This window comes from Myodes glareolus, chromosome 13, assembly GCF_982192425.1.
Source record: "Myodes glareolus chromosome 13, mMyoGla1.1, whole genome shotgun sequence".
In the NCBI taxonomy this organism is placed as follows: Eukaryota; Metazoa; Chordata; class Mammalia; order Rodentia; family Cricetidae; genus Myodes; species Myodes glareolus.
The window spans coordinates 22,948,093-22,974,889 of record NC_142038.1 but is presented as its reverse complement, the minus strand read 5'-3'; the positions used below and the strand labels follow the sequence as shown (position 1 = coordinate 22,974,889).

The window sequence follows — 26,797 nt, the reverse complement described above, 5'->3', positions numbered from 1 at the left end:
AAGAAGTGGGTCACCGGACACAGGCACTGAGGTTTCACCACCCAGCCCCTCTTCCCATCCACTCTCAACTGCAGACACGATGTGACTAGTAGACCTCTTGATTCTCCGTGCCTTCCCTGCCATGACAGAATGTGTCCCCTCAAACTGCATTCCAAATAAATCCCTCCTTCTTAAATGTCTTCTGATGGGCATCACACCAACGAGAAAGATAGCTAACATAGGGACCAAGGGCACAGACTCCCTAACAGTTCTTAAAGAACAGTTATGTCTTCTCTACATCTCTGGCCTCCACATTGCATGAAATCAAATATCTCCCAGGGAAACAAAAAGACCTAGAAACTACTGTACTGAACGGTGGCTACTTATTTGTTCTTGACCGGGTGGGGGGTGGGGGGGGGCAGGATCTCACACATCTCAGGCTTACCTTGAACTCCTTACCCTCCTGCCTCTACCTCCTAAAAACAAAGTCTGAAAGTTGGTTTCTATCTTCAGTCCCTTTACCCACTTGCTGTAGGTTCTGGTCAATCACATCTATCTCCTGTATCCAATATGGAAGGTTGGATAACAGTGCTGAAATCTTATCACACTTTCTTAACTTCCCAGAGAGAACAAGAGTAGATGAAAAACTCATCTAATAAAGGGAAATAATTCTAGATAAAATTTAACTTTATCAATGGCAAACTAGAGAAGGTTAAAAAGTTACTGAGCTCAATGAATATAGTTACCCTTTAGTATCCTAGGGAGATCTCTGTTCCAGGACAGCCAACCCTGACAATGCTCAAGTCTCTTCCTATATAACATGACATAGTATTTGTATAAATCACCCCTATGTTAATTCTAATGCCTAATACTATGTAAATTATACATAAATTACTAGTGTACTATCTTGTCTAGGTCAGTGGTTCTCGACCTTCCTAATGCTTTGACCTTTTAAAGCAGTTCCTCATGTTGTAATGACCCTTAATAATAAAATTATTTTCACTGCTACTTCATAACTATAATTTTGTTACTGTAATGAATCACAATGTAAATATCTATGTTTTCCAATAGTCTTAGGCAACCCCTGTGAAAGGGTTGTTCAGCCCCAAAGGGTTAATAATCACGGATCTAGCAAATGAAGAAGATAAGTATGTCCAGTCCCAATGAGATTTCTCTCTCTCTCTTTATTGTTTTTACATACCAATCACAGTCCCCCTCCCTCCCTTCCTCCTGCTGCCATCGCCTTCCCCCATCCCCCATCCTGTCCTCAGAGAGGGTAAGGCCTCCCATGGGTGTCAACTAAGCCTAACATATCGAGTTGAGGTAGAACCAAGTCTTTCCCCACTGCATCAAGGCTGAGCAAGGTGTCCCACCATAGGAAATGGGCTCCAAAATGCCAGTTCATACACCAGGGATAAAGCCTAGGCCCGCTGCCAGGGGTCCCACAAACAGACCAAACCATACAACTGTCACTCACCCCAGTGAGAATTTTTTAAAAGTATTTTCAACCCATGGATGATCAAATCTTCAGATAATCCAATCATATAGAGGGACCACTTTAGTCCCTGCTGGATGCTTTGACTGTTGCCCACCAGTAACATCTAAGAGCAGGACCTCAGAAGGAAGTCTTTCAGCCTGATCTCATAGAAGCCAGCACAGCATGGAAGACAGACAGTTAGTGAACAGTTCACAGAAGCCACACTGCTTACCATGAGAGATGGAGCAAATGAATGTACTGGTTCTCAAAGAACTCATAGCTGGAAATACTGCTTCCCTTCTCGATGGCTTCACCATTCTTGTACCAAGTCACCTCTGGCTTGGGCTGACCTGAGGGGAAAAAATAATAATATTTAGGTTGTAAAGCTATAAATGGGAATTAAGAAGGCCTAGGCAAGAGCACAATGGGATATGTTAATGAGATGCAGAATAAAACCACTGTCTCTAATCATAAGAAAATATTTTTTAATTATTCAAAATAAAATTAGTCTCCAAAACTATGGTCGATGATCAGGGAGATGACTCTGCAGATAAAGGCTCTGGCCACTAAAGTCTGATGGCCGAGTCTGCTTCCTGGATCCCACATGGTGGAAGGAGAAAGCTGACTCCCATAAGCTGGCCTCTGACCTCTGAACTCCAAATGCATTCTGTGGTATGCATGTATGTACCCCATTCCACAAAATAGATAGATAGATGATAGATGATAGATAGATAGATACATACATACATACATACATAGATACATAGAGATAGATAGATAGAATTAAAATTTAAATATATGAACAGTAGAGGTCAATTTTTTAAAAAAAATTCAAGAGACAAAGATATAGATGGTATTTGATTTTCCATGTCACATGGGGCCAAAGTAACTCAGCAATAGGACTGATTAAAATTTTTAGATTTGGTGACCTCATTTGTCATCTTGTAAGTTTTACCCAACAGAGATACAAATAATATCGGTCTAATAGAAAGATAACACTGAAAGGTTTTGCTGCCCCACAGGATAGTAAATAGTATTATACTAAGCTCATGTATGTGCTCCTGACATTTTTGAATGCCTATAAATATTCAGTTTTTCAGGCTTCATATTCTCTAGTTCTTATAGATACTAAAGAGTTAACAAAACCTTTGATCATTTATTGTACACAGAGATCACTTTGCTTTCATGTCTTTCAAAGATCTGTTTTTATTATTAGCTATATGTGTGTATCTGTGCATGAACGTGTGCACATGAGTGTCAGTGCCCAAGGAGGGCAGAAGGATTCCACTGGAGTTGGTGTTACAGTTGTGAGCCACCCAGTGTGGATGCTGAAAAGCAAGCTTCAGTCCTCTCCAAGAGCAGTGCACATTTTTAGCTTCTAAGCCATCTCTTGAGATCCCCACATTACCTTTGAGAAAATTAATTTTTTATGTGTGTGGTGCAATTCTTAATATTGCAATTATTGAACGTGATGGCTAGTTTAATGTCAACTTGACACAAGCTAGACTCATTTTGGAAGAAGGAACATCAATTCAGAAAATGTCTACACCAGATTAACCTGTGAGCAAACCTGTGGGCATTTTCCTAATTGATGATTGATGTGGGGGGTCTCAGCTCACTGTGGGTGGCACTATGCCTGGACTGGTGGTCCTGGGTGCTACAAGAAAGCAGGCTGAGCAAGCCATAGAGAGCAAGACAGTAAGCAGCTCCCTTTCATGGAACGTCTTAGCTTCAATTTCCACCTTGAAGTTCCTACCCTGAGTTCCCTCAATGAGATGGAGTGTGACCTTAGAGGTGTAAGGTGAAATAAATCCTTTCCTCCCTAGCTTGTTTTTGGTCATGGTGTTTTATGACAGCAACAGAAACCATAACCAGGAAAGGGTCCTGCCACTGAGCTACACCCCAAGCGCATTGGAAATTATACGTAACAGTGCTCAAACCTGAACCTGAAAGAACAAAGTTTATATATATGGGCCTACAAGATGGCTTAGTGGGTAAAGGCACTTGTTACCAAGCCTGATTATCTGAGTTTCAAGCCTGGGGCCCACATGATAGAAGGAAAGAACCAACTCCCACAGATTGTCCTCTGACCTTCCATGTGAGCTATGGCATGCAAGTGTAAATGTACCTACCTACCTACCTACACACACACACACACACACACACACACACACACACACACACCAAGAAAGAATGTAAAGTATGTGAGATCTGGCCCCTGGAACATTTTGACCTCCAGGGCTGTTGATTCAGAATGTTCAGGGCTGGTTGCTCTCCTTCAGTTTCCTGATTGCTGCCAGGGTTTTTCCCTGTGCGTGTGTCTGAGCCTACACCATCAGCCAGAAATGAGATGTGCATAGGGAAATGGTAGCTTAGACTTTCTGGAAGGTTCTCTTTTCTCCTGGAAAACTCACCTAAAACTCCTTTCTCCTTTTGTTTTCTAGTGCTAAAGATGGGACCCAGGGTCTCACGCATGCTAGGCAAGCATTCTACCACTATGCAATACTCCTCCAGCCCCGGCCTTCCTCTTCTTGCTTTGAACCTCCCTATGAGTCACTGCCTGAACCATTCTAAATGATCTAGCTACTATGTGTGAGGACCAGTGACCGAGTTATGGAGGTTCTCTCAGAAGACTCAGGGTCAGCGTGTGTCTCTCCTTCTGTCTGAGCAATCATCCAAGAGCTCTGAGAAAGCCAGCTGTGGAGCTGGAGAGACTGAGTGTGGATGGCTACACCTGCCTCCAGACCAAAGGCAAGGTTTCACCTTGACTTCTGCACAGGGCAGTTATTTCTATGGCCACCCTTCTCCTCTGAGTTCGGAAGAGAAGCTAAGGGGATAAGGGATTTCTGCCTGCCCTAAGGAAGCACCAAGGGTGTAGCGCCTGGGTTTTCAAGGGTAGCAATATAATCTAAGAAAGAAACGAATCATCTACATAGATTTAAAAAATACCTCTCTGTCAAATTACTGTTTTTATTCTGTATTTCTGTATGTGCATGTGTGTATCTCTCCCTCTCTCCCCTTTGTGTGTGTGTGTATACGTGTATGTATACATATATGTATCTCTTTCCCTCTGTGGATCTCTGTGTGTGTCTCTTTCTCTGTAACTCTTTCTTTGTCTCTATCTTTCTGTTCCTGTCTTTCTCTCTGTCTCTCTCTTTCTCTGTGGGCATGGATGTGCACATGCACGTGTGTTGAGAGTGTCACAACACATTTGTGGAAGTCTGCGTGAGTCAGTTCTCTCCTTCTTGGGATGCAGGGAACAAACTCAGGCTGTCAGGCTCACGCTGCGTGTGTTTTTATCACCTGCGACATCTCTCTGCCCCCTTACCTTTAATGAAACCCCTTTACCATTGGGCCACTAATACCCAATCATCAGCTCTGAGTGCTCTAGTCTCCCGTCCGGGGATTATTCCCATCTTTGGCTTTACCTCCTCTGAGCGCCTCTTGTTTTGGTTTTAAATTCTTCTTTATTTGCCAGCATGCCTGAGGATGGCGTCAGTGGGAGGCAAATTCAGCCAGCCCACAGACATTGCTAGACACTGTGAGAAGAGCTCAGTTTGATGACATGAAATTATTCAAGTTGTTCCTGGATGGCACAGCAAGTGACAAGTAGATTGTTTGCAAATCAGCCAGTGAGGGGGCTGCCTAACCAAGAACCACAGCATGAGGTGAGGCAATTACTGAGTATCCAGAAAGTCACTTGGAAAAACTTCACAGAGGATTGAGTTGCTTAATCGATTACTCAGAATAAATTTCTAAGGTAATTTTCTCAAATGTAGTTTTCATTGCCTTTGACCAATAACCCTGGTCTGCAGAGAGGTATAGGGTATGAACCAGGCAGAGAGGTGGGGCAGTGAGTAGTTAGTCTAGGTTGACTAGCAGCTCGGCTAGGATGAGCAGTAGTTAGTCTGAGAAGCAGCAAGTCTAGGGGGAGTGGTGGCTAGTCTAGGGGTCATTACCAGCTATCACGCATCGAAGCACGATGTCAGACTTCTCCGGAACCTTCTGGGAAAGTAAGGTTGATAGAAAACACAGTGTGTGCCTCGGGAGGCAGCTTGGGTCTGTCATCCTTTCATGCCACGTGATCTGAAACACAAGCAAGGCTGCCATCACTATATGTTCTGTGATCACTCTGACCTCCTTTGGCATCCCAGGTACCATGTGGTGTGGCCCTGCTGGCCAACTGCAGTTGAGACGGTAGGCACATGGAAGGTCCTCAGCAGCCTTCCTAGAGGAGAGAACCTTTGGGACGGTGTGTTAAGGGCCCCCTTACACATCCCTAGTCATTTTTCAGTCTCCCTTATCTCCATCCGCTAGATGCCCGGCACTCCATTTTCTTCAATGGCAATGTTAAGTGTCCATTGGGGTGGAGTTGGGTAGCCCTACCTGAGAATCACAAATTGAACAGTGTTGGGGCTATTCCAAAGCTATGAAAGCCCAAGCTGAGAGAGAGTAAGCCCATGAGTCTGCAGCTCTCTCTGGCTCTCTCTTCTTGCTATGTAGGCTGTGACTATAGCTCACTTGAGAGAGTGCTTTTCCAGCACGCACAAAGTCCTGGGTTCCACGCCCAACATCACATAACCAGGATAGAAATGCAAAACTCTGGAGGTATAGACAGGAGGTTCAGGAGTTCAAGATCATCCTTGGATACACAGCAAGTCTGAAGCCAATGTAGACTGGATGAGATCTTATCTCAAAAAACACAAAATGCATACATATATTTACTTCTCCCAAAAGGAGTTGACTCCAGATGGGAGAGATGTTGAAATCTGGAAGCTACTGACCCTTTTGAACACTCCAGGAGAGGGGATGTACTGGGCTTGAGTGCTTTGGAGCAAAGCGTGCCCTCTTTGGTAGACACAGACATCACAGACTTGTTAGTCACCAGGTAATGCCAGATCACTTTACAACTCCTAAATTAACTGGGGAGTGGTTGTCAGTGCCTCTCAGATTGCATCCATAGGAATATGAGATTCTAGAAGCTTCATCAACTTGCTGAAGATATCACAACAAGTGGCCGCTGCCTTGAGGCTGCCTGCCTTCGGGACTGTATAGAGTGACACTGAAGGAACACGGGTCCCCCCTTGCATTGCTCTTTGGTAGCCCTGAGAATGCAGGTGGATCTGAATCCAGAGGACTTGTTTTTCCTATTCTACCTACAGACTCGTGTCAGCGTCTCCCGCCAAAGTTGCCTTTTATAGAGGCCCAAGTTTTGAAACCAGAACCGTGTCTATCCAAACAATAGGCGTTCACTTCCCCTTGCAACCCTCAAACACCACGGAGCTCAGAAAGAGGGCAAGAACCACCATCGTGTGGGGAGCAAGAATGGAGAAGAGGGTATTGGAAACTGAAATGGTCATTCTAGGGGAGCTGGTACCCGAAGACAGCCTGGATGTCAGCCTCGGAACTTTCAACATTCACTTGTCACCCTTACGAGGCGCGAATGCCAACTTTCAACCTTTCACCCACTTAGTCTCTGCCCTTTCCTCTCAGTTTTTCTGACTGTCTAATACTTGGAGAGATGGCTGACAGAGAAATGCTTCCTAGCATTAGCCAAAGGTCTCACTGGCACCCACCCCACCTTTGATGAGCAGGAGTGAGGAGAGGAGACCAAGTCCAGGGGGTTTCACTGTGTGGAAGGACCCTTGCCCATTGACAGGAACCAGCTCTGGAAGACCAAGGGGCTCCCTACTCAAGTAGGACCAGAATTTAGAGTGGTGGCCCTCTTGACCTTGGCATCTAGATCTAGATCTGTGTTCCTGTGTGACGTTACCTAGTGGACACCCCAGAACATTCCACTCACAAGGGCTGGACGTTCCATCGCTCACAAATGCCTTCTAAGGCCTCTCCAGCTATTGTTGAGGTTTGCACCATCCCTTTAAGATGTTCTGTTTGGTTTAGAAAAAGGTGAGTCCAAAATTGCCTCTGCTTGAAACCCTTCACTCTCTGCACATCCAGGTAAAGACATGCGTCTAAGAGAACTTGCTGTTATCCTCCCTCCGTGTTCTGCAGGTCTGTGCTTAAGCCTGAGGTTCCAGATTCACTTAGTGGGTAGAAAATGCTGCAGAGCTGAAGGTGGTACATGTTAGCATCAAAAAGCAAGAAAAGCCATGAACACTCGGCCTGGAAGAGAAATTTGACACGCCTGGTGCCTGCTAGGACCTGTCAAGGGAAATGGCAAAGGTTTGAAAAAGAATACCTTCTGAGTGTGAGTCCTTTTGGAATCTGTTAAGAGACATGGGACTACACTTCCGATATTTTGGATTACAGAACTTCTGTAAACATGTATGTGGGGAGCCTGAAGCATCTGGAGTCCCTGAGTAACCCATCATATTCAACTCATATAAGAGTCAGGTGAACCTATCTCAGTGTGTGGCAAATTATTTCCACAGAACAGCAAGAGAATTCCCCTGCCACTCCATTCTAGATTAGCTTACAAGCACGTCTGGTGACTGAGGAGTCTACACCTGTTGTCCTAAAGCCAATATTTAATTCTTATCTATCAGCCTATCCTCACTTTTCACAGAGGATTATTACCAGGAGTGTCCTGAGATATGAAGATCCAAGGATGCTCAAGTCTTTTATATAAAATGATAAAGTGTCTGCACATAACCTATGTGTATCCTCTTGTTCTTTGAACCATCTCTGGATTGCTTACAATGCCCAGGATGCCACAGGTGCTATGTAAAAAAAGTAGTTAGAAAGCCTCATTTAGGGAGTAGTGGGGATGGGGAGAGTCTACTTTTTCAGCACATATACAATTTTATTCCAAAATAATTTTGATCTAAAGGTGGTTAAGCCCACAGACGTGAACCTGTGGATATTTCTTAGTGGTCATAGCAATGTGTCATTGGAAAGGTTCCCAATCAGAAAGAAGTACCTTTAAAAGTTTCAAAATTTTCAAAACTTAAAAATTCTTATAATTCATCTTTTATGAGAAAGAAAATGCTCTAAAAAAAAAACCTTGAAGACAAATGTATCACTCAATGGCTGAATATTTTCCTGTCACGTGGGAGACCCTGGGCCTTATCCCCAACACAGAAAGACAGAAACAAGAGAAAGAGGAGAGAAGGGGGGAAGGAAGAGAGAGAGAGAGAGAAGACAGACAGACAGACAGACAGACAGACAGACACAAACATAGAGACGGAGAGGCAAGGGGCATTGTTGACTTACAGTGATAATAGTTCAGAATAAGTACAGAACAAGAAAAGCCAGTGGGGATATGTCATCCTCACGCTGCTGGGAGGGCCCACCTTTGCAGAACAGGCAGAAGAAACAGCTCTTCAACAACAGTATAAGTTGTTCCTCACTAGAGGTTTAAGTTGGTCGTAGAAGCCGGAGCTATAAAACTGGGTTGAGATTTATTTATTCATTTGTTTGTTTTTTGGGGACAGTGTTTCTCTGTGTAGCAGCTCTGATTGTCCTGGAACACTCTCTGTAGACCAGGCTGGTCTAGAACTTCCAGAGATCCACTTGTCTCTGCCTCCTGAGTGCTGGGATTAAAGGTATGTGTCCCCACATCTGGCGAGATTTATTTATGTATTTAAAGGCATACTTAAGATGTTAGAGTTGCTATTGCTCAGTAATACTGAGGAGATAATTTTAGAATCGGAGGTACACACAGGACAGTAAGGACAAATCTAAGGCACTTTTGTTTTTTCACCTTGAATTTCACATCTGCAGTGCTGGAGATCAAACCCAGGGCCTGCACATGCTAGGAAGTCCCCTGTTGCTGGGCTACCTCCCCAGAGCCCCATTTTTTAATGGTATTTTGCAACAGTCTAGCAAATTCCATGCAGGGAAGGAACAAGGTTTGGCAAACCTACAGACTTGTGACTTCAAGTTGGAAATGGCACCTCCTGTGACTTATTGACCCAGGGTGATGTTAAAACACATCTGTATGGAGAAAATTAATATACCACACACTTCACCCACCGAGAAGTTATGACTCCATGACTTTCATTATAACTGGCTTGTGCGACCATCGTTACCACAATCAATTTTAGAATACGCCATTACCCCCAAAATAACCTCACATCTCCCCCTCTCACCACCTCTATGCCAAGTCCTAGTCCACACAGCCTTCAGCAACCACTAAGCTGTGTTCTGTTTCTGTTAGGTTCTATGTGGGTTTGCCCCTTCTGGACATGTCATACAATCAGAATCTTCCACTCAGCATAATACTGTCGAGTCTGTCTGCATTGTAATGCGTGCTGATGAACGTCATTACCTTTTGAGGCCAGTATGCAATACTTCTTGGGAACTACTGCTGGCAATAAGATGACTACCTTGACTCTCCACATTCCTACAAGACTTACTCAGTGATTCTGGGGGATCTCACAGCTAGAAAATGCTCTCCTGAGCAGAAGACATCCTAGGCTTCTGGACCAAACCTATCCTGCCAGGAACAAATATAGACGCTGCTCTCTGGCTTACCTGGACCAAGTATCAAACCTATTTCCTCGTCTGTCAGCCAGGAATGGTAACAGAAGGCTCAGAGCCCACATGGGCTGCCTCCTAAGACTGTTACGTGGGCAGCTGATATAAAGGTAATTTGGAGGCTCTCGAGCGAGACTGCTTTTTCACGAGTTTCCTTTTCTGCTGTGGGTTACGGCAGTGCTGCTGTTTTGTAAAGTGATACGCCAATTAACAGGTAAACATGTCTCCTGGAGTCGCGCTCACTGGGAAAGTAATTTGCAGAGCAAGTTTCCTCCCACTCTTATTCCTAGGACCACTGCTGTGGGTCGAATGGAAAGAAAGGGCTCACAAAGCTGAAATGGTGGTGAGAAACTCCCCCCACCCCCCATACCTGAGCTGTAACTCCTCCATAGGTGACCACTTCCTGCCAGTTCTGCCCCACACGTGAAAGCACTGACAGTATGTTTGACTCACAAGGTTGGGTTAGTTGCCACGAGCCTCAGTCACTGGGCACTGACTGTTCCCTGAAGAAAAGGGACAGTTAAGTCGGGCTGTGGTTCATGTTTCGTGGCTTCTCTGAAGGTGAGAATGACACATTTATTGTTCTATGCTAGAGATGACAAACGGTATTGAATGTGCTGGAGGTGACAAATTAATGCTGAATTAATGGCATTAGCGGAAGAAGTCATAGGTGGGCTTCAAAATCAATCTTTTTAAAAAAAAAAAGCATATTAGCCCAAAAGAACATCAGATTTTCAATCCCTCCCTGCTTTCCTTTCTTTTTTTTCCCTGTATGATTCAGGGCAAGTTTCTTACTTTTTAAAAACTGATACAGGCTTTTAATTGTACAGATTCTAAATATATACATTCATGCTCTTAAAAAGAACATATAATGTACATGTTTAGAGATGAGCACTTGGGAGAAATTACACACATACACACAAATAATTAAGCAAAAGGTTGTGACTTGTGGGGGGAGTGGTGAGGCATGGGAGGACTTGGAGGGGAAGAGGGAAGGGAAGAGGTGATGGAAATATAGTACTATTCACATTTTATAAAGGTCTTCTGAATAGTAAGACAACACTGTGTGAGTGTTGTCTAATACTTGTGACTTTGAACTTGATGTCTGAAAAATTATAAAAATAATGTCTTTTACTCAAATTGGTAGAAAGAACGTATGCGTCTATAGGCAGGTACTCAAAGGCATCTCAAACACTTGAAAAAGTACAGGTGGTGTTGTTGTTGTTGTTGGGTTTTTTGTTAATGTGATTTGGTTTGGTTTGGTTTGGTTTGGTTTGGTTTGGTTTGGTTTGGCTTGGTGGTGTTTTTGTTGTTGTTGTTGTTTTGGGGGAGTGTTGTTTGTCCTTTGGTTTGGGGGTTGTTGTTGTTGTTGTTGTTGTTATTGCTGGTTTTTTTTTTTTGGTTCATCACAGAGGGCTGTGAAAGTGACAGGACCACAATGTGATATGGGCCCAGGTGAGCTGGCACTCGAATGTCATGCTCTCTTTTGGGTATGATGCTAAGTTGTACATGAAAAATAAAGACAAGAAAACAAACCTGTGAAAAGATGCTCAGCCTCCTTAGTCATTAATGAGATCTAAATCAGAGTCCCAGTCAGATGCCACCACACACCTGCCAGGAGGGCTGCATGTCAGCAAGGATGTGCAAAGAAGAGAAGCAGCCCCTGAGTCTCCCCGGCAGAGTGTAAAAATAGTAAAGACGTTGTGAAAAACAATTTAAGCTTCTTTTAAAAATTAAACATGAATCTACCTAATGAACTAGCAATTCTACACCTAGAAATCCTTGCCAAGAGAAGTGAAGACATCCATCTACACAGAAGCTTCACACAAACAGCATTTGCAGAATTATTCAGAGTACCAAAAATTAGAAACAACCAGAATATCCAACTGGTGAATGGTCATACAACTGAGTAATGAGAGGAACAAAGAATGTACATGATGTGACATGGATGAACGCTCTCAAATCAGACTCAGCAAAAGAAGTCAGACCCAAAGATCCACAGTATATGATTCCATATATAAAACATTCAAAGAACACAGTAGGGACACAAGGTCAGTTAGTGGCTGCTGGTGAGAAGAAGACTAATTGACAACAAATATATATATATATATATGTTAATGTATACATACACAGACACACACTTACATACACAGACACACATACATACATACACATATACACACATACTTATATACATGCATACATACTTACATTCACACATACATATACATGTACATGCATACATGCATACAATTATACGCATACATAAATATATACATATATGCATATACATAGCATATACGTACATACATATGTACATATATGCACACATATACATATGCATGCACATGTATATGCACAGACACACATATACACATACACACATGCATACATACTTACATACACACATGCATACATACTTACATACACATATGCATACGTACAATTACACAATGTGCATATAAACATATACACATGTACACATGTACACATATGCACACATACATGCACACATACACATACATACATACACATATATAAACACTAAAAACTCAGCTACATCCCTAGCCCTTGATGGAATCCTTTAACAGCAATACCTATTAAAAAGGATTAAGGCAGTTCTGTATGACAGATACAAAGAAATCTCCAAAATGTATTACTAAGTGAAATGAAATATAGAAGTATTAAGTATGCTAGCCCTTCATTTAAAAAAAAAAAAACCCTGAGGCTGACAAGGTAATAAGATGGTTCAGTGGATAAAGGGACTTGTCACCAAGCCTAACTACCTGAGCTAGATACTCAGAACATATGTGGTAAAAGTAGAAAGCCCAACTACCAAAGCTGCCTTCTGACCTCTACTCAGATCATGTACATTGGCAAACATAAACATGTGCACACAAGTGTGTGCACACACACACCAAGACACACACAGAGTAATAAAATATGAATGTGTTTATTTGTATATTTAATATGTTTAGAAATACACTAACTGTAGTAGCCTAGCTGTCCTGAGTACTTTTGGGAACATGATGATATTGTTTAAGGACAGTGAATTTACATGCTTTATGTAACAAAATTTAACTTTTACAGCATTTGTGTGTTCACTGCTAAAGACAGGGTAGATGCTTGACTTGGAGTTGCTGCTTTCTCTAGCTTTTTAAAAACTGTATTTTTTTTTTAAATTTTCAGTAGACTACAGTTTTCCCACTGGTTTCCCTCCCCTCCTCTTCCTCTCCTCTCCTCGCTTCTCCTCTGCCATTTAAACTCATTTTCAATTCTTTAATGGAGGGATTTAAAAAATATCTTGAGGTTAAACATACCAGAGCTTAGTATCTTTCCTAATTTCATATTAAAAAATACAGACGTGATAAGTATCTTTCCCAGGTCACACAGCTTTTCAATGAAAGCATCTGGGTTTCTTGACTGTACTTATTGATGTATTCAAATGAAACACATTCATCCATCTTACCCTGGCCTCTGCAGGAAGAAGACAGGGAAGAGAGGAAGGCTCGCAGTGCACAGAGCAAACTCACCTTAGTGGTGCGTGTCTACAGTCCACCTCCTGGCAAGCCCAAGGCGAGAGGATGGGAAGTTCCAGGTCAGCTGATGATGCAGGGTGAGATCCTGCTATAAAAGTACAAAGTAAAAAGATAGGGATGAGGCTATCACTCAGTCATGGAGCACTTGTCTAACCCTAGATTCAATTCCCAACAACACACACAAATACACACACTCACAAACACACTCTCTCACACAAGCACAGTCACAGAGAGGCACACTCACACAAACATACTCACACACATACACACACGAGACATGCATACATACATGCACAGGTGGAACATTGTCCCGTGGCTAATGAGATCAACTCTTGTGAGTTAACGATTCTTGGTTGAAAGCTGAATGCCACAGGCTGTTGCGTACAATCTCCAGTTGCATCGGCAAGACCCTTCAGAAAGAACACTGTAAAAGAAAAGTCCTCCTGTCTGGCTCCCCTTGTTTTCCACATCCACCCAGTCTGCTACTACACCCCACTGTAACAAACCCCAAGGCAACCCTGTTGTGGAAATGTAACAAGACTGAGAAGGAAAATGCTGATGAATTTAGGACTTGGGATGACATAGGGAGAGCCTGGGACATTAGTTTCTCTTCAAACTTGCTCACTGCCATACACTGAAGAACAGGACTGATTCTTGGTAGAAAGAACTGAGCCTGAATTTATTGGCCAAAACTAAGGCCCCGTCAGTATGGAAACAGAGAGCAAAACAGCCATGTATGGACAGGACATGTGACATGGCAAGGGGTGGCCTCCCTGCTCACTTGCTACCTGCCTCTAACCTTGCCAAAGTATTTTAGGAGAAAGAGTGTGTTAAACTGTTTCTACTTGCCTTATTTTCCAGATCTCTCTCTCTCTCTCTCTCTCTCTCTCTCTCTCTCTCTCTCTCTCTCTCTCTCTCATCTATCTACCTACCTACTTGTGTACGCATGTATGTATGTAGCCCAGACTGACCTTGAATTCGCCAGCCCCTACCTTACATTCAGGCATAGGCCATGAAGATCTTGTTTTTTCAATCATTGTTTTTGTAATTTCTCTTATATATACAGGTGGTTTTTGCCTGCGTGTGTGTCTGCACCACAATGTATAGCAGATGCCCATGGAGGCCAGATGAAGACATTGGATCTCTCTGGAACTGGATTTGCAGATGACTGTGAGCCACCATGTGTGTTAGGAATCAAACCCAGGTCTCCTGGAAAAGCATTCAGTGCCTTTGAACACTGAGCCATCTCTCTACCAGCCCCCACCCCAATTTAAATTAAACAGTAGGAATTATTTACTAAATGGGAAGTTATGTTATAAATAACAGCAATGACTAGATTTATGAGGAATTTAGTTCAGTTAGTAAAAAGTGCTTAGAGTGAGCCAACTAACCAGCAACTTCCATGATTCTCTGGTTGTAGGTAATGCTGTGTGGGACAGCAAGATATCCTGTCTTCAGATTCCTACCTTGAACATCTGCCCTGACTCCCTCAATGACAGACTTGACCTGGAAGTAACCTCCTGTCTCCACACCCCAAGTGCCAGGATTGCTGGTGTATACTACCATGCCTGGCTTATGTAAACCTTGGATGATAAGCGCCTTAGAAATTTGTCAGTTATTCTTGAGGAAGCAAGAAATGCACTAGGGATAAAGAATGTCACACCTAAAACAAACGTTTAAAGAGTCCCAGGGAGAAATGACTGGCTACCTCATGGCTACTCAGAACCATATGTAACTCTAGTTCCAAGGGATCTGATGCCTCTTCTGACCTCCATAGGCCTGAGGAATGCGTGTGGGGCACATGCATACATGCAGGCAAAACACTTACACACATGAAATGAAATAAACATTTTAAAAAAAAGTTACGCTCTTCAGAGAACAGTACTACCTCCAAGGACTCACTCCATTGACAGTTAATGTTGCAGTGTGGAAAAATGCTTTTATTTGCCTGGGCTGTACTTTCCAACAGGCTCATCCCAAGGCTTTAAGGCAATGGTTCTCAACCATCCTATCACTGCAATCCTTTAATATGGTTTCTCATGTTGTGGTGACCCCAAACATAAAACTATTTTCATTGCTACTAAATAACTGTCATTTTGCTATTGTTATGAATCACAGTGTAAATATCTGATATGCAGGATATCTGATATGTGACCTCCACAGGTTGAGAATCACTGCTTTAAGGCATACTATTAATTCTAAACCAAGGGAAATAATGAGATGGCGTCAGAGGCCTTTCTCCAAACATCCTTTCAGGGTGCCATTAACTGCTGTCCCCTGCATCTCCCACCACTCAGCTTCCTGGTGACTTGGTGTGATCAGATCCGCCTTGCACGCTCTGTGAGCTCTGGTTGATCTAAGCTCATCATGGTTTTCCTAGGTGCTGATCAGTTCAGTAACCAAGTCTGAGCCCATCATGTGTGCGTGGTCCAGAAAGTAGGGCAGGAGGCAATCCAAACAGTACAGAGCTTAGGCCATTCACTCTGCCCTCAGCACAAAAGAGAAAGCATGCGTGGGCTGGGGGTGGGGGGAGATGTCAAAGTAGATTTTTCTACAGAAAGCATCTATCTTGAGACTGTGAGAAAGCCGGCTTGAGGTTGAAACCAAGAGAGAGAAGCTGAGCCTCCAGAAATGCAGAGACAGAACATGAGTCCTGACCCATCTCCTAGACTTTTCTTCCACTATATGAGCAATAAATCCCCAGGTTGTTCCGATGGTCAGTAGGCTAATCTTGTTTTACTTTTCAAAGACATATTGAAGTGTCCACACCTCCTCCTCCTTTACCCTGGTTCCTGAAATTCCTACTCTACATTCCAGATCTTGTGTCGGACACCACATAGCAACCAAGTCTTAGGCAGAAGTAACAGACTGGAGATCACCCAATTATAGACAGAAGCAACAGATTTAAGGCTGGGTGGTTTACCCAATGAATGCTTCCCTAAGAGAACACTGGGGAAACTGGGAAGTACAGCCAAACTCATCTTATTCCGTATCTATTTCTTTTCTGCCCTTGTGGTTGTTCTTTGCTTCTGTTACACATCTTCCGTAGCTACCTGTTCAAATCCCACCCATTTAGAACCACTTACACACAAGAGCTTGCTTCCTCTAATGGCGTCCCTGACACCCTCAACTGGAAGAAAACTAACCCCTTCCAGAGGATGGACTGCTCTCCCACACACAACTAGACTGAGAACTTTTTGTCTACAGAATAGCTGCAGACAAAGACTGTCTTCTTTGAATTATTTTAAGCTCTAACACAATGTGTCCATAAAAACCACATGTACCAAAAAAAAAAAAAAAAAAGGTTTGTCTTTTGGAATTGCAAGCCAAAGAGTTGCTTCTCTTGGAGTGGTTTCTGCATCACAACAATCAGCATCACCTGAGAATATGGACAACACAAGAATTTGTGGGACCTTCAGAACCAGAGGTTCTTCAGTGAAGTCCAACAGCAGGTATTTAACACGTTGTCTGGATTCTAGTGTGCTTGGAATTGGAAGAACAAGTAGACCCAAGAACACTTTAAGCTATGGGTTGAGGAGTAGATGACCCTGGTCATCTAGGAGCAGGTTGAAGATCAAGTGAAGATCAAGGAGAGTCCTGTGATGAAACCATAGCAACCATGGAGGGTCTGGCTCTGGGGTGGTAAATGCATGGTGCTCAGACTGAGCTATCCAGAGCTGAGGGTCCTGTTAGTTTGGCATCCAGGCTTTGACACAAAGCCCAGAGTGTCCTGGTTAGGTATGCATCAAAAGAAACTCCAATAAGGGTGCTAGACACTGTGTGTGTGTGTGTGTGTGTGTGTGTGTGCGTGTGTGTGTGTGTGTGCGCACGCGTGCATGTGAGTGTGTGTGTGTACATGTGTGCTGGGGTACTTGTGGGGGTTGCATGCGAATATGTGTGCAGGTCTTAAGACACAGTAGTCGTTCCTCACATGCTGTCCACCTTGGTTTTGATTTCTTGTTGGCGCCATGTTTTTACTTTTACATATTTGTGTGCGGTGGTGGTGGGCATGTGTGTGCTATGACATGGATGTGGACGTCAGCCACTCGTGGCAATCAGTTCTCGCACTCGACGATGCGGGTCCCAGGGTCTGAACTTGGGTTGCCTACCCGGTACCTCTACCCAGTGAACCTTCTTAGTGACCCTAAATTTTTTTTGTTTTTTGTTTTGTTTTGTTTTCGAGACACTAACTTTCATCAGCCTATAGCTCACCTAGCAGGTTGACTGGCTGCTGAACCCCAAGATCTGCCTGTCTCTACCCTTATCAAGATGACAAGCACTCACCATAATGCCTGTGTTTTTTGTTTGTCTTGGATTTTTTTTTTAATTGTGAATTCTGAGAATTGGGCTCACTTCCTTATGCTTGGAAGCAAGCACCTTACCGACTATTAATGACTAAACTATTTCCCCAACCCTAACCATTCTCTGGTGTTCTTTTCTTTCTTTACCGCCGGTCTTAGACGGCACGATTGCTCCCGCCCACATTTCTTACATAATTGCACATTTCTAGTTTTCCTTTGGGGCAGATTTAAGCTGAGAACCACAGGACTGTTTGTGACCTTCCAGTGACTCAGGCAAAGAATTCAAGATATTCTTATCTGTCTGGGGAAAAACCCTGAGATGGTTCAAAAAAGGAAGGGACAATACAGAGGTCCCATGAGCCCTAGGCAAGACTCTTGTCTCTCTACTCCCGGGCCTCATTAGCTACTCCGAGTTCATAGCGCTGGTCTACAGTGTGCCTCCTTAGACTAGAAACCACCCTACTTCCATGATGGCCTCTTCAGGTGTGGGGTCTGTTCTACTCCACCAACTACATGTCTCCTTAGAGAATTCCTATCTCTACTTCCATGCTCTACTTGATTTGTTTAATCAATGTGAAGACAAACTATAATTTTTGATGAAAGCTAGGCTCCTGCCTGGCTTTCCATAGTTTCCACACTAACCACAGATATTGGCTTGTACATGAAGATTTACCCTACCTTCTATTCCTGTGATTATCCTAACACTTGGACTTTAACAGGGTACTTATAGATAATTTTTTAAAAAAATATTCTGAAATGATGCTGATAAATCTTTACTTATCCTGTAAGATAATAGACACATCATCTGACAACTTATACTGGAGAAGTTGTGGGAGAAAGGGAACACTCCTGCATTGCTGGTGGGAGTGCAAGCTGGTACAGCCCCATTGAATGTCAGTATGGGGATTACTCAGAAAATTAGGAAACAACCTTCCTCAAGACCCAGCAATATCACTTTTTGGTATAGACCCAAAGGATGCTCAATCGTAACACAAGGGTATGCGCTCAACTATGTTCATAGCAGCTTTGTTTGTCATAGTCAGAACCTGGAAACCACCTCCATCGAAGAATGGACACAGAAAATGTGGTACATTTACACAATGGAGTACTACACAGCAGAAAAAAAAAGACATCTTGAAATTTGCAGGCAAATGGATGAATCTAGAAAACATCATTTTGAGTGAGGTAACCCAGACCCAGAAAGACAAATATCAAATGTACTCACTCATAAGTGGTTTTTAGACATAAAGAAAAAAAAAACAGCCTACAAATCACAATCCCAGACAACTTAGACAACAATGAGGACCCTAAGATAGACAAACATGATCTAATCTACATGGGAAGTAGAAAAAGACAAGATCTCCTGAGTAAACTGGGAGCATGGGAACCTTGGGAGAGGGTATTTTCTCTTATTAATCATCAATACATTCTAAGGTAGAATCCTTTTCAAAATTGTTGTTTTGACATATTGTTTTCAAGTACAGAATTTTCCTCAAAGTATCTAATTTTTTCATTGTGCCACTGTCAGTAAGAAGTGTTTTTCCTATTACTTTATATAGTTACTGTGATCAAATCTTGAAGTACTGCGGGAGAGACTTTTAAATGGCAAAAATCCTACTTTTTAATGAAGGCAGCCTACTTTTGTTGAGAAACTATGGTGCCATAGATACTGCGGGTGTTTTGTTCACCCCATCCTCTATCCGTCCTGTTAAAATAGATGCTATCTTCATTTTACAGGTAAGAAAACCGGGATGGAGTTAGAGGCAGATTCCAAATTGAGCTTTGGATCCTGTCCTTTCTTCTTGAAGACTTCCTCAACGCTGTACAGATCAGGGAACTCCCAGGCACATTCTCCCTGCATATGCTAACATCTATACATAAGTGGGCACAGGGCTGTTCAAAACCTGTTACAAATACAAACTCCACTCTACTAAAAATGCCCCCAAATTCTGATCCCGTGTTTGATAAACACTTGAGAAGGACAATATACTTTGAGATTTAAAATGCATTTAGATCCTGATTTCCAGTATCTGCAGTTGCTTATTGGCCATCGGTAGGTTTTAATATAAGATGTGTTGGATCTTATATTAAGATCTTATATACAGAAGGTTGCTCAGATCCTTGTTTTAGTGCCGAACCCTAGAGCATGCAGTTCTCGCTCGTTCTCCTTAGCTGGATGCTGGTCTAATCAGACTACGTGTCTCTAGAGCACTGTTCCGGCTTGACTGAAGGAAGGCTACCTTTGCACAAGGAGGAAGCTGTGGAAAGGAGATAATCTGAGCAGAAGCAGGTGATTGCTTAGATCTATTTTTAAATGGTTGTCAGACGCCTGTAACTGACACCCTTAATTGGAAGTTCTGAAGTTTAAATGTATTTATTAAAATTTACTAAAATGTAACACGATGATGAATCTTTTTTTTTTAATTTATTTCCCTTTGGGGCTGACTTTTTAATCTCGAGGTTTCTTTAATCTGTTTTAGCGACAGTGATGTCTATGTAAGTCATTTTTAAATATCCACCGACTTTCCAGCAGCTTGAGCTATTATTGCACAAGAAAGCTACCCACCTAGAAAGCTAACATTTTCTAATCATTCAGAAAATTTCAAGCAAAAGGAATAATATTTGAACAAAATATTCAAATGCCTGGGGCCAGTATCAAGAAAATATTTGCCTTGATTCCTCAAGTTTACAGTGGATATGATCTTCATTTACAAATCGGTCCTTTGGGCCATTTTTTATGTTTGTTTCTAACTGTTAAGACAGAGGTAGTGTGAAAGGAACGGTTTTAATCACTGGCAAGCCAGAATAAAAAAAAAAATCTTAAATGTTCCCAAGTATCATAGAGGTCAGAGGCGACGTGACACAAGACCTTGAGCATTTGGCCACTTTAAACCCTGATACACCGCAATATCCCCTCCAGCCTCGGTCTGTCTCAGGAGACAGCCTGCCTTTGTTCTCTGTTATAGAAAACGTCAACGGTGATATATTTAAAGGACAGCCAATCCTTGTTAAAAACCAAAAGTCTCCATACTTACTTTTCAATATTGTTTATCCAAGAGATGTTATTGGAGGGCTGGCTTGTTGTCAGGGTCCCCTGGCTGTATGTGAAGCATTGATTGGACGTCTTTATGTCCTTGTCCCCTGACAGGGACTCAGATTCAGGGTCTCATCCACAAACAGATCAAAGCGCAGTTGGGTCTGTTTCAGAAAAACTCATGTCTTCCTAGGAGGGAAAAGTCCGTGTCCAAGCAAGTTCTGGAAGGAGAGCATGTTTTGCCTGCCCTTGAATGAACTAGGTCACAGCTGAAGCTGGAGAATATTTTTTTTTTTTGCATCACTGTGATGAAACTTGAGGGCTGTTTTCTGCAGTAGGTGCGACACTTGTTGACACTGCTTGCCTGAGAGGCCCTGGCAAAGGGACTTGATGAAACACAGCCCCAGGGAGTTGAGATCCAGACGAGCCTTCCCTGCCTGCTGCTGGAGAAGGACAGCTCTCCGCACAGTCTGTTCAGGACCTTGATTTAATTGCTCTCCTCTGAGGACAGCAATCACATTGAAGGAATTAGGCATTTGGAAGTCATGATACGGAAACCCCCAGGGAGGGTGGGTGGGAGGGAGATGAAAATAAGATCTCATGTGTTGTTCCTTTAGAAATGGCACTGAGTCTCCCTCTGAAATTCTCTGAGCAGAAGACACCAAAGGCAGGAGTACCCCCCCTCAGGAATTTGAGGCCATTCTCAGTAATACAATTAGTTTAATGCCAGCCTAGGCTATATGAGACCTTGTCTTAAAAACAGGCATGGTAGCAACACACCTTTAATCCCAGCAGTTAGGAGGTAGAGATTAGCAGATCTCTGTGAGTTTGGGGCCAGCGTGGTCTATATAATGAGTTTTGGGCCAGTCAGGGCTACATAGAGACCCTATCTCTAAATTAATTAATGAATGAACAAATGAATGAAAAAGATCATGAGAAACCATAGAAAGTGCCCCCAGGCCCTACTCCTGCAGTTTGTCAGCAATTATTCCTGTTTCAAAGCAGTTTTGAAATGGGTGTTTCTTTGAATTTTGTTTAGACCCAAGAAAGGACATGGAAAATCCAGAGACATCCTTTTTTAAATCTTCTTGCCTCACTACAAAAATATTTTAATGCTTGATACCTGGAAACTGACTAGTTAGAAGGAAACCTCTTGTGAGACAGACGTGGCTAAAATTAGCACCTCTAAGTGGGTGACTTTGAAAGGGACATGACCGAAACCTCCCTCTGTGGTGAGCACTGTGCTCCTCAAAAGCAACGCGACTGTGCAAGTTACAGTGTGTGCCTCCCTGGTATTGACAGAAGAGGTTCACAAGAAAAAAAGCCACACTCTGAAGTTATTAAATGTCAAGCTTGCACAGCTGGAGGGTTCAGTTCTTCAGTTTTATCTACATAGGAGAAGAAAGATATTGAAAGTCGAAAGGCCCTGAAATAACACCGCTCTCTTGCAAACACCCGTGGCACGGGACTGGACAGAGAGAACCAAATCCCTGGGTCTTCTCAGCCTAAGGTCTGTTCCAGAGAAAGAGAAAAAACTTAATAATAGGGACAAATAAACAAATCGGGCCACTGAGATGGCTCAGCGGATAAAGGCACTTGTCACCAAGCCTGACAGCCTCAGTCCCATGCCGGGACTCACTTGCTAGAAAGGAAGGACCAATTCCCACAGGTTGTCCTCCACTGCTATGTGTGTTGAGGCACATACACATATACACAGTAAGTACATAAACAAACAAATGTACTAAAAACAATAACAGTAAAGGAATATCTCACACACACAAAACAAGAGAGGATAGAGTTAAAAATGAACAGATGGCCCAACACAATAGACCAATACAAAGTGGTTAGGAAAGAAGAGTTCTTATGTGGGACAGCTGAAACTCACTCTGAGGCTTACTTTTATTTCAAGACCAATTCCTTGAATTCCTAGTATTTATCTCCTAAAAAATAAATGTAATACTATAGATATCTTCAAACCCATGTTTGCTGCAGTAGAATTCACAATGAGCTAATTAGGAATCAGCCTACATGCTCCTCAACAGATGAACGGATAAAGAAAACGTGGCATGTATGCACAATGGACTATTCAATCACCTATTCAAGAAATTAAAATTATGTTGTTTACAGGAAAATGGATGGAACTGGAGATCACTGTGCACGATAAGCCAGTCTCACAAAGTCAAGTGTGATGATCGTTAATCATTGTCAGCTCAACCGGACTGAGAACTCACTGCTGCAAAACACCTCTGGCTGTGGGCGAGGGTATTTCCAGAAGGTTTGACTGAGACTGGAAAACGAACCTGAATGTGGGCAGCGCCATTCTAGGAACCAGGGTCCTGGGATGAATGAACAGGAGAAGGCTAGCTAAGCAGCACATTCATCGTCCCCCATGCTGCTTCCCCTACCCCCACCTGCTGCAGATGTCACATGACCAGCTGCCTCACATTTCTGATGCTATGCCTTTCCTCACTGTGATGGGCTATGTCCTCTCAAACTAAGCCAAAGCAAACCGTTCCTCAGTACTCCTTGATCACAGCAACTAGAAAAGCAGCAACACAATAAGTATTGTGTATTTTCTATCACGTGTAGAATTGGGGAGTCTGGCTAGGGTCATCTGGGATAAAAGGACCCTCAATTGAGGAAGTGCCTCCATGTGACTGTAAGTATGTTCTTCATTAATGGTCAATGGAGGGGCAGCAGCCCACTCTGGGCAGCGTCACCTCCAGAGAAGGTGGTCTTATGCCCTATACAAAAGCAGACTAATCCAGCATTGGGAGCAAACTGGTAAGCAGCATTCTTCATGGCCTCTGCTCCGGTTCTTGCCTCCAGATTCCTACTTCAAGTTCCTACCCCAACTTCCCTCCAGGATAGACTGTAAACTTTAAGATGAAGTGAACCCTTTCCTCCCCAGATTGCTTTTGATCATGGTGTTTATCACCATGGGCTAGAACAGGTGGGCAGGGACGTAGAACAGGATATGAGGGGTGAAGGAACAAGAACGCGAAACAGAACAGGTGAGCATACATATAAGAGTTATGGAAATCTTATAATGAAACCATTTCTTTGTGTGATTTATATTCTGATAAAAGTAAAATGAATGTATGAAGCTGAAAGATATATATGAATACATATATATTAGGTCTGACCACATTTTCTTTGTTAATCATCTTATCAGCCCACAGATACTAGGATTTTTGTTTTAATAACAGATTTTGAAGGGCATGGATTCACAAAAATCAGTAAAACAAACAAACAAAACATGGAATTATGTCCTATTTAGCCAGGATATTTGCTCTGAATTTTCTGTTTCCTCAGGAAAGATAGAAGTAAGATTTTTGAAGAGGAAAAGTAGGGTCTATACATTTTTATTACATTAAAAACTACAAGTTTGTGCTTAAAAATAAAAAAGTAAAATATTTAGCACCATCGCAAGTAAAGCAATATAGAATTAAAAAAAGAGGTTTCAGTGATCTCTTTTTCTAATGCTATAAGCCAGCAGTGCCCAACCTGTGGATCGTGACTCTTTCGGGGTTCACATATCAAATATCCTGTATATCAGGTACATCATGATTCATAACAGTAGCAAAATTACAGTTATGAAATAGCAGCAAAATAATTGTATGATTGGGGTCAGCACAACATGAGGGCCACAGCATTAGGAAGGTTGAGAACCACTGCTTAAGCAAAAGAAAAATATTTCTTCTGTACGGAGACTTCCCGCCTACTGAGTACAGTTAGAAATGTAGTTGTATAACAGATGTTTTACATCCCTCTCCCCAGAATACCATTTGTTATTTTCTCATCTTCACAAAGGAGTGGATGTCCTTGTGATCACAGGCATCAGAGATTTTGGAGTAGAGATCCAGTCAATCGCTAACTAATCTGAACACTTAGAGCAAATCCACTAGGTTCTTAGCTGCTCTTTGCTCCCATATCTTGGGCTAGGACTGGTACGTGGGGAAGTTATCTGCTCATATTAGCCTTCCTGGCATGGCAGGTCTGTGAACGCCGGTGTAGGATGGCAGAAGTGATGTCATACCCTCCCCTGCTGAACACATTCTTGGCTGAGGCTTGGTACCAATCACATGTCTGATCAGAGGTTCTGCCAGAATCCTCAGGACAAGCTGCAGCTACTTAGGTGTCTCTTGCTCTAGGGAGCTATCAGTGTTTGAGAAGGAAACACACACACACACACACACACACACACACACACATACACTCACACAGACACATAAATAAAAATAAATCCTAATAAAAAAGAAAAAAAAGAAAAACCAGACAAAAATAAACAAACCAGAAAAACAAACAGTGTAAGACCAACCACAGCTGTTATGCTGGAAAAATACTTATGGAAATCACCTAAAGGCATGCCATAATTTGATGTTTTATGTATGCTTGAAAACCTTCTTGGTGCCAGGCAATGGTGACACACGCCTTTAATCCCAGCACTACGGAGGCAGAGGTAGGCAGATCTCTGTGAGTTTGAGGCCAGCCTGGTCTACAGAGTTCCAGAACAAGTTTCAAAGCCACACAGAGAAACCCTGTCTTGAAAAACAAACAAGCAAAAAACACCTTCTTGGTTTGGGGCAATAATAGTGAATCTCTATGATGCTCTCCCTGAACCTGTTCCCATTTCCTCACCTCACTTTGAAGCACAAAGGATCCCTCATGGGGGTTTTCACTAATGACGGGGACTCATTAGATTTAAACAGCAGAAATGCTTGCACTCAACAGTGTCAGTGTGGGGTGTAACCTTGGTGGCAGGTGAGTGGAGAAGGCCGTCAACACCGTTCCTGGCTTAAGAACGAGACTGCAATGGAGTCTACGTACACGTGTAGTGCAGATCAGAGAGAACCCAGCTGTCGGCATTGCCTCCACATGAACAGAAGACTCAGGTCAGGGCATTGCAGAAGCAAACCCCAGGACATGGGAAAGAGGTGGAAATTTTTAATAAATAAATAAAAATAAATAAATAAATAAACCCAAACCCCAGGACAGGCTTGAAAAAGGTAGAAACTTAACTGCCCTCCTCTTGGCTCTCACTAATCTGTTGGCAGAACACGGGAGATATAATGGCTGAAAGGACTGGGATACAATCTCTGTTAAGTCATTAAATAATGTCACGTTTTCAGACACAGGGGTCATTGTCAGGAGAAAATTTTAATGAAGAAAAGATTTAAGAAGGTAAAGTGCAGTGCCATACAACTGTTTTCTCAGCACTTGAAAGGCAGAGGCAGGAGAATCACTAGAGTCCAGGTATTTGACATTGTCCTGGATAATCTTAGTAAGAGCCCATCTCAGGAAACAAACCAAAAATAGGTCTAAAAATGAAGCAGAAACGAGAGCTCGCTCAGCAGTTAAGAGCATTGATTATTCTCCCAGAGAACCTGGGTTTGATTCTCAGCACCCACATGTGACTCTCAGCCATCTCTAACTCCAGTTCCAGGGGGTCTTGTGTCCTTTTCTGGCCTCCATGGGCACCAGGCACACATGTGCTATATAGTCATACATGCAGGCAAAGCACTCATACACATAGAAAATAAATAACTCTACCCTCCCCTAGAAAAAGAAATAAGAGTGTTGGGAATTTAGCTCAGTGGTAAGAACTTGCCAAGCAAGCTTAAGGCTCTGGATGAGGTTCTTAGCTCAATAGATAGATAGATAGATAGATGGATAGATAGATAGATGGATAGATAGATAGATAGATAGATAGATAGATAGATAGACAGATAGATAAATCCATGTCTATATACTTTAAGGAACAACAATTTCAGAGCTGACCCTGGCAAGTTACTAAACTAAACAAATTAATAAACCAAAGAGCAGCAAAAATCTTTGGGAACAAGGGGCTATTTAGACTTACTAAAATATATTATCTGAAAGTTTAAATTTTCAATAAAAAAGTGTGAGATGTTTAAAGAAATAAGAAAGTAATTCTTAGAAAAAAATCAATTAAGGGAAACCATTTTTCAATATTACTCTGCTACTAAAGACAAAGATATTACAGCAAAATAAAATTAAAGACCTA

The 26,797-nt window shown here is 42.5% G+C and overlaps 1 protein-coding gene across 2 annotated transcripts in view; it reads right to left on the bottom strand.

The window, feature by feature from the left end:
• Positions 1 to 21,180, bottom strand: part of Alpk2 (alpha kinase 2) — a 125,234-nt gene extending 104,054 nt beyond the window's left edge. The window contains exons 1-4 of one of the 2 annotated variants that reach the window (XM_085699796.2): positions 20,771 to 21,180; positions 13,429 to 13,522; positions 5,416 to 5,542; positions 1,689 to 1,806 (exon numbers count right to left, since the gene is read on the bottom strand). In XM_085699796.2, the coding sequence (XP_085555922.2) occupies positions 1,689 to 1,806; positions 5,416 to 5,524 (227 nt within the window). In that variant the 5' untranslated portion in view covers positions 5,525 to 5,542; positions 13,429 to 13,522; positions 20,771 to 21,180. The remainder of the gene's footprint in view (positions 1 to 1,688; positions 1,807 to 5,415; positions 5,543 to 13,428; positions 13,523 to 20,770) is intronic. The other variant, XM_048419066.3, reaches the window with a different exon arrangement.
• Positions 21,181 to 26,797: the final 5,617 nt, after the last annotated feature.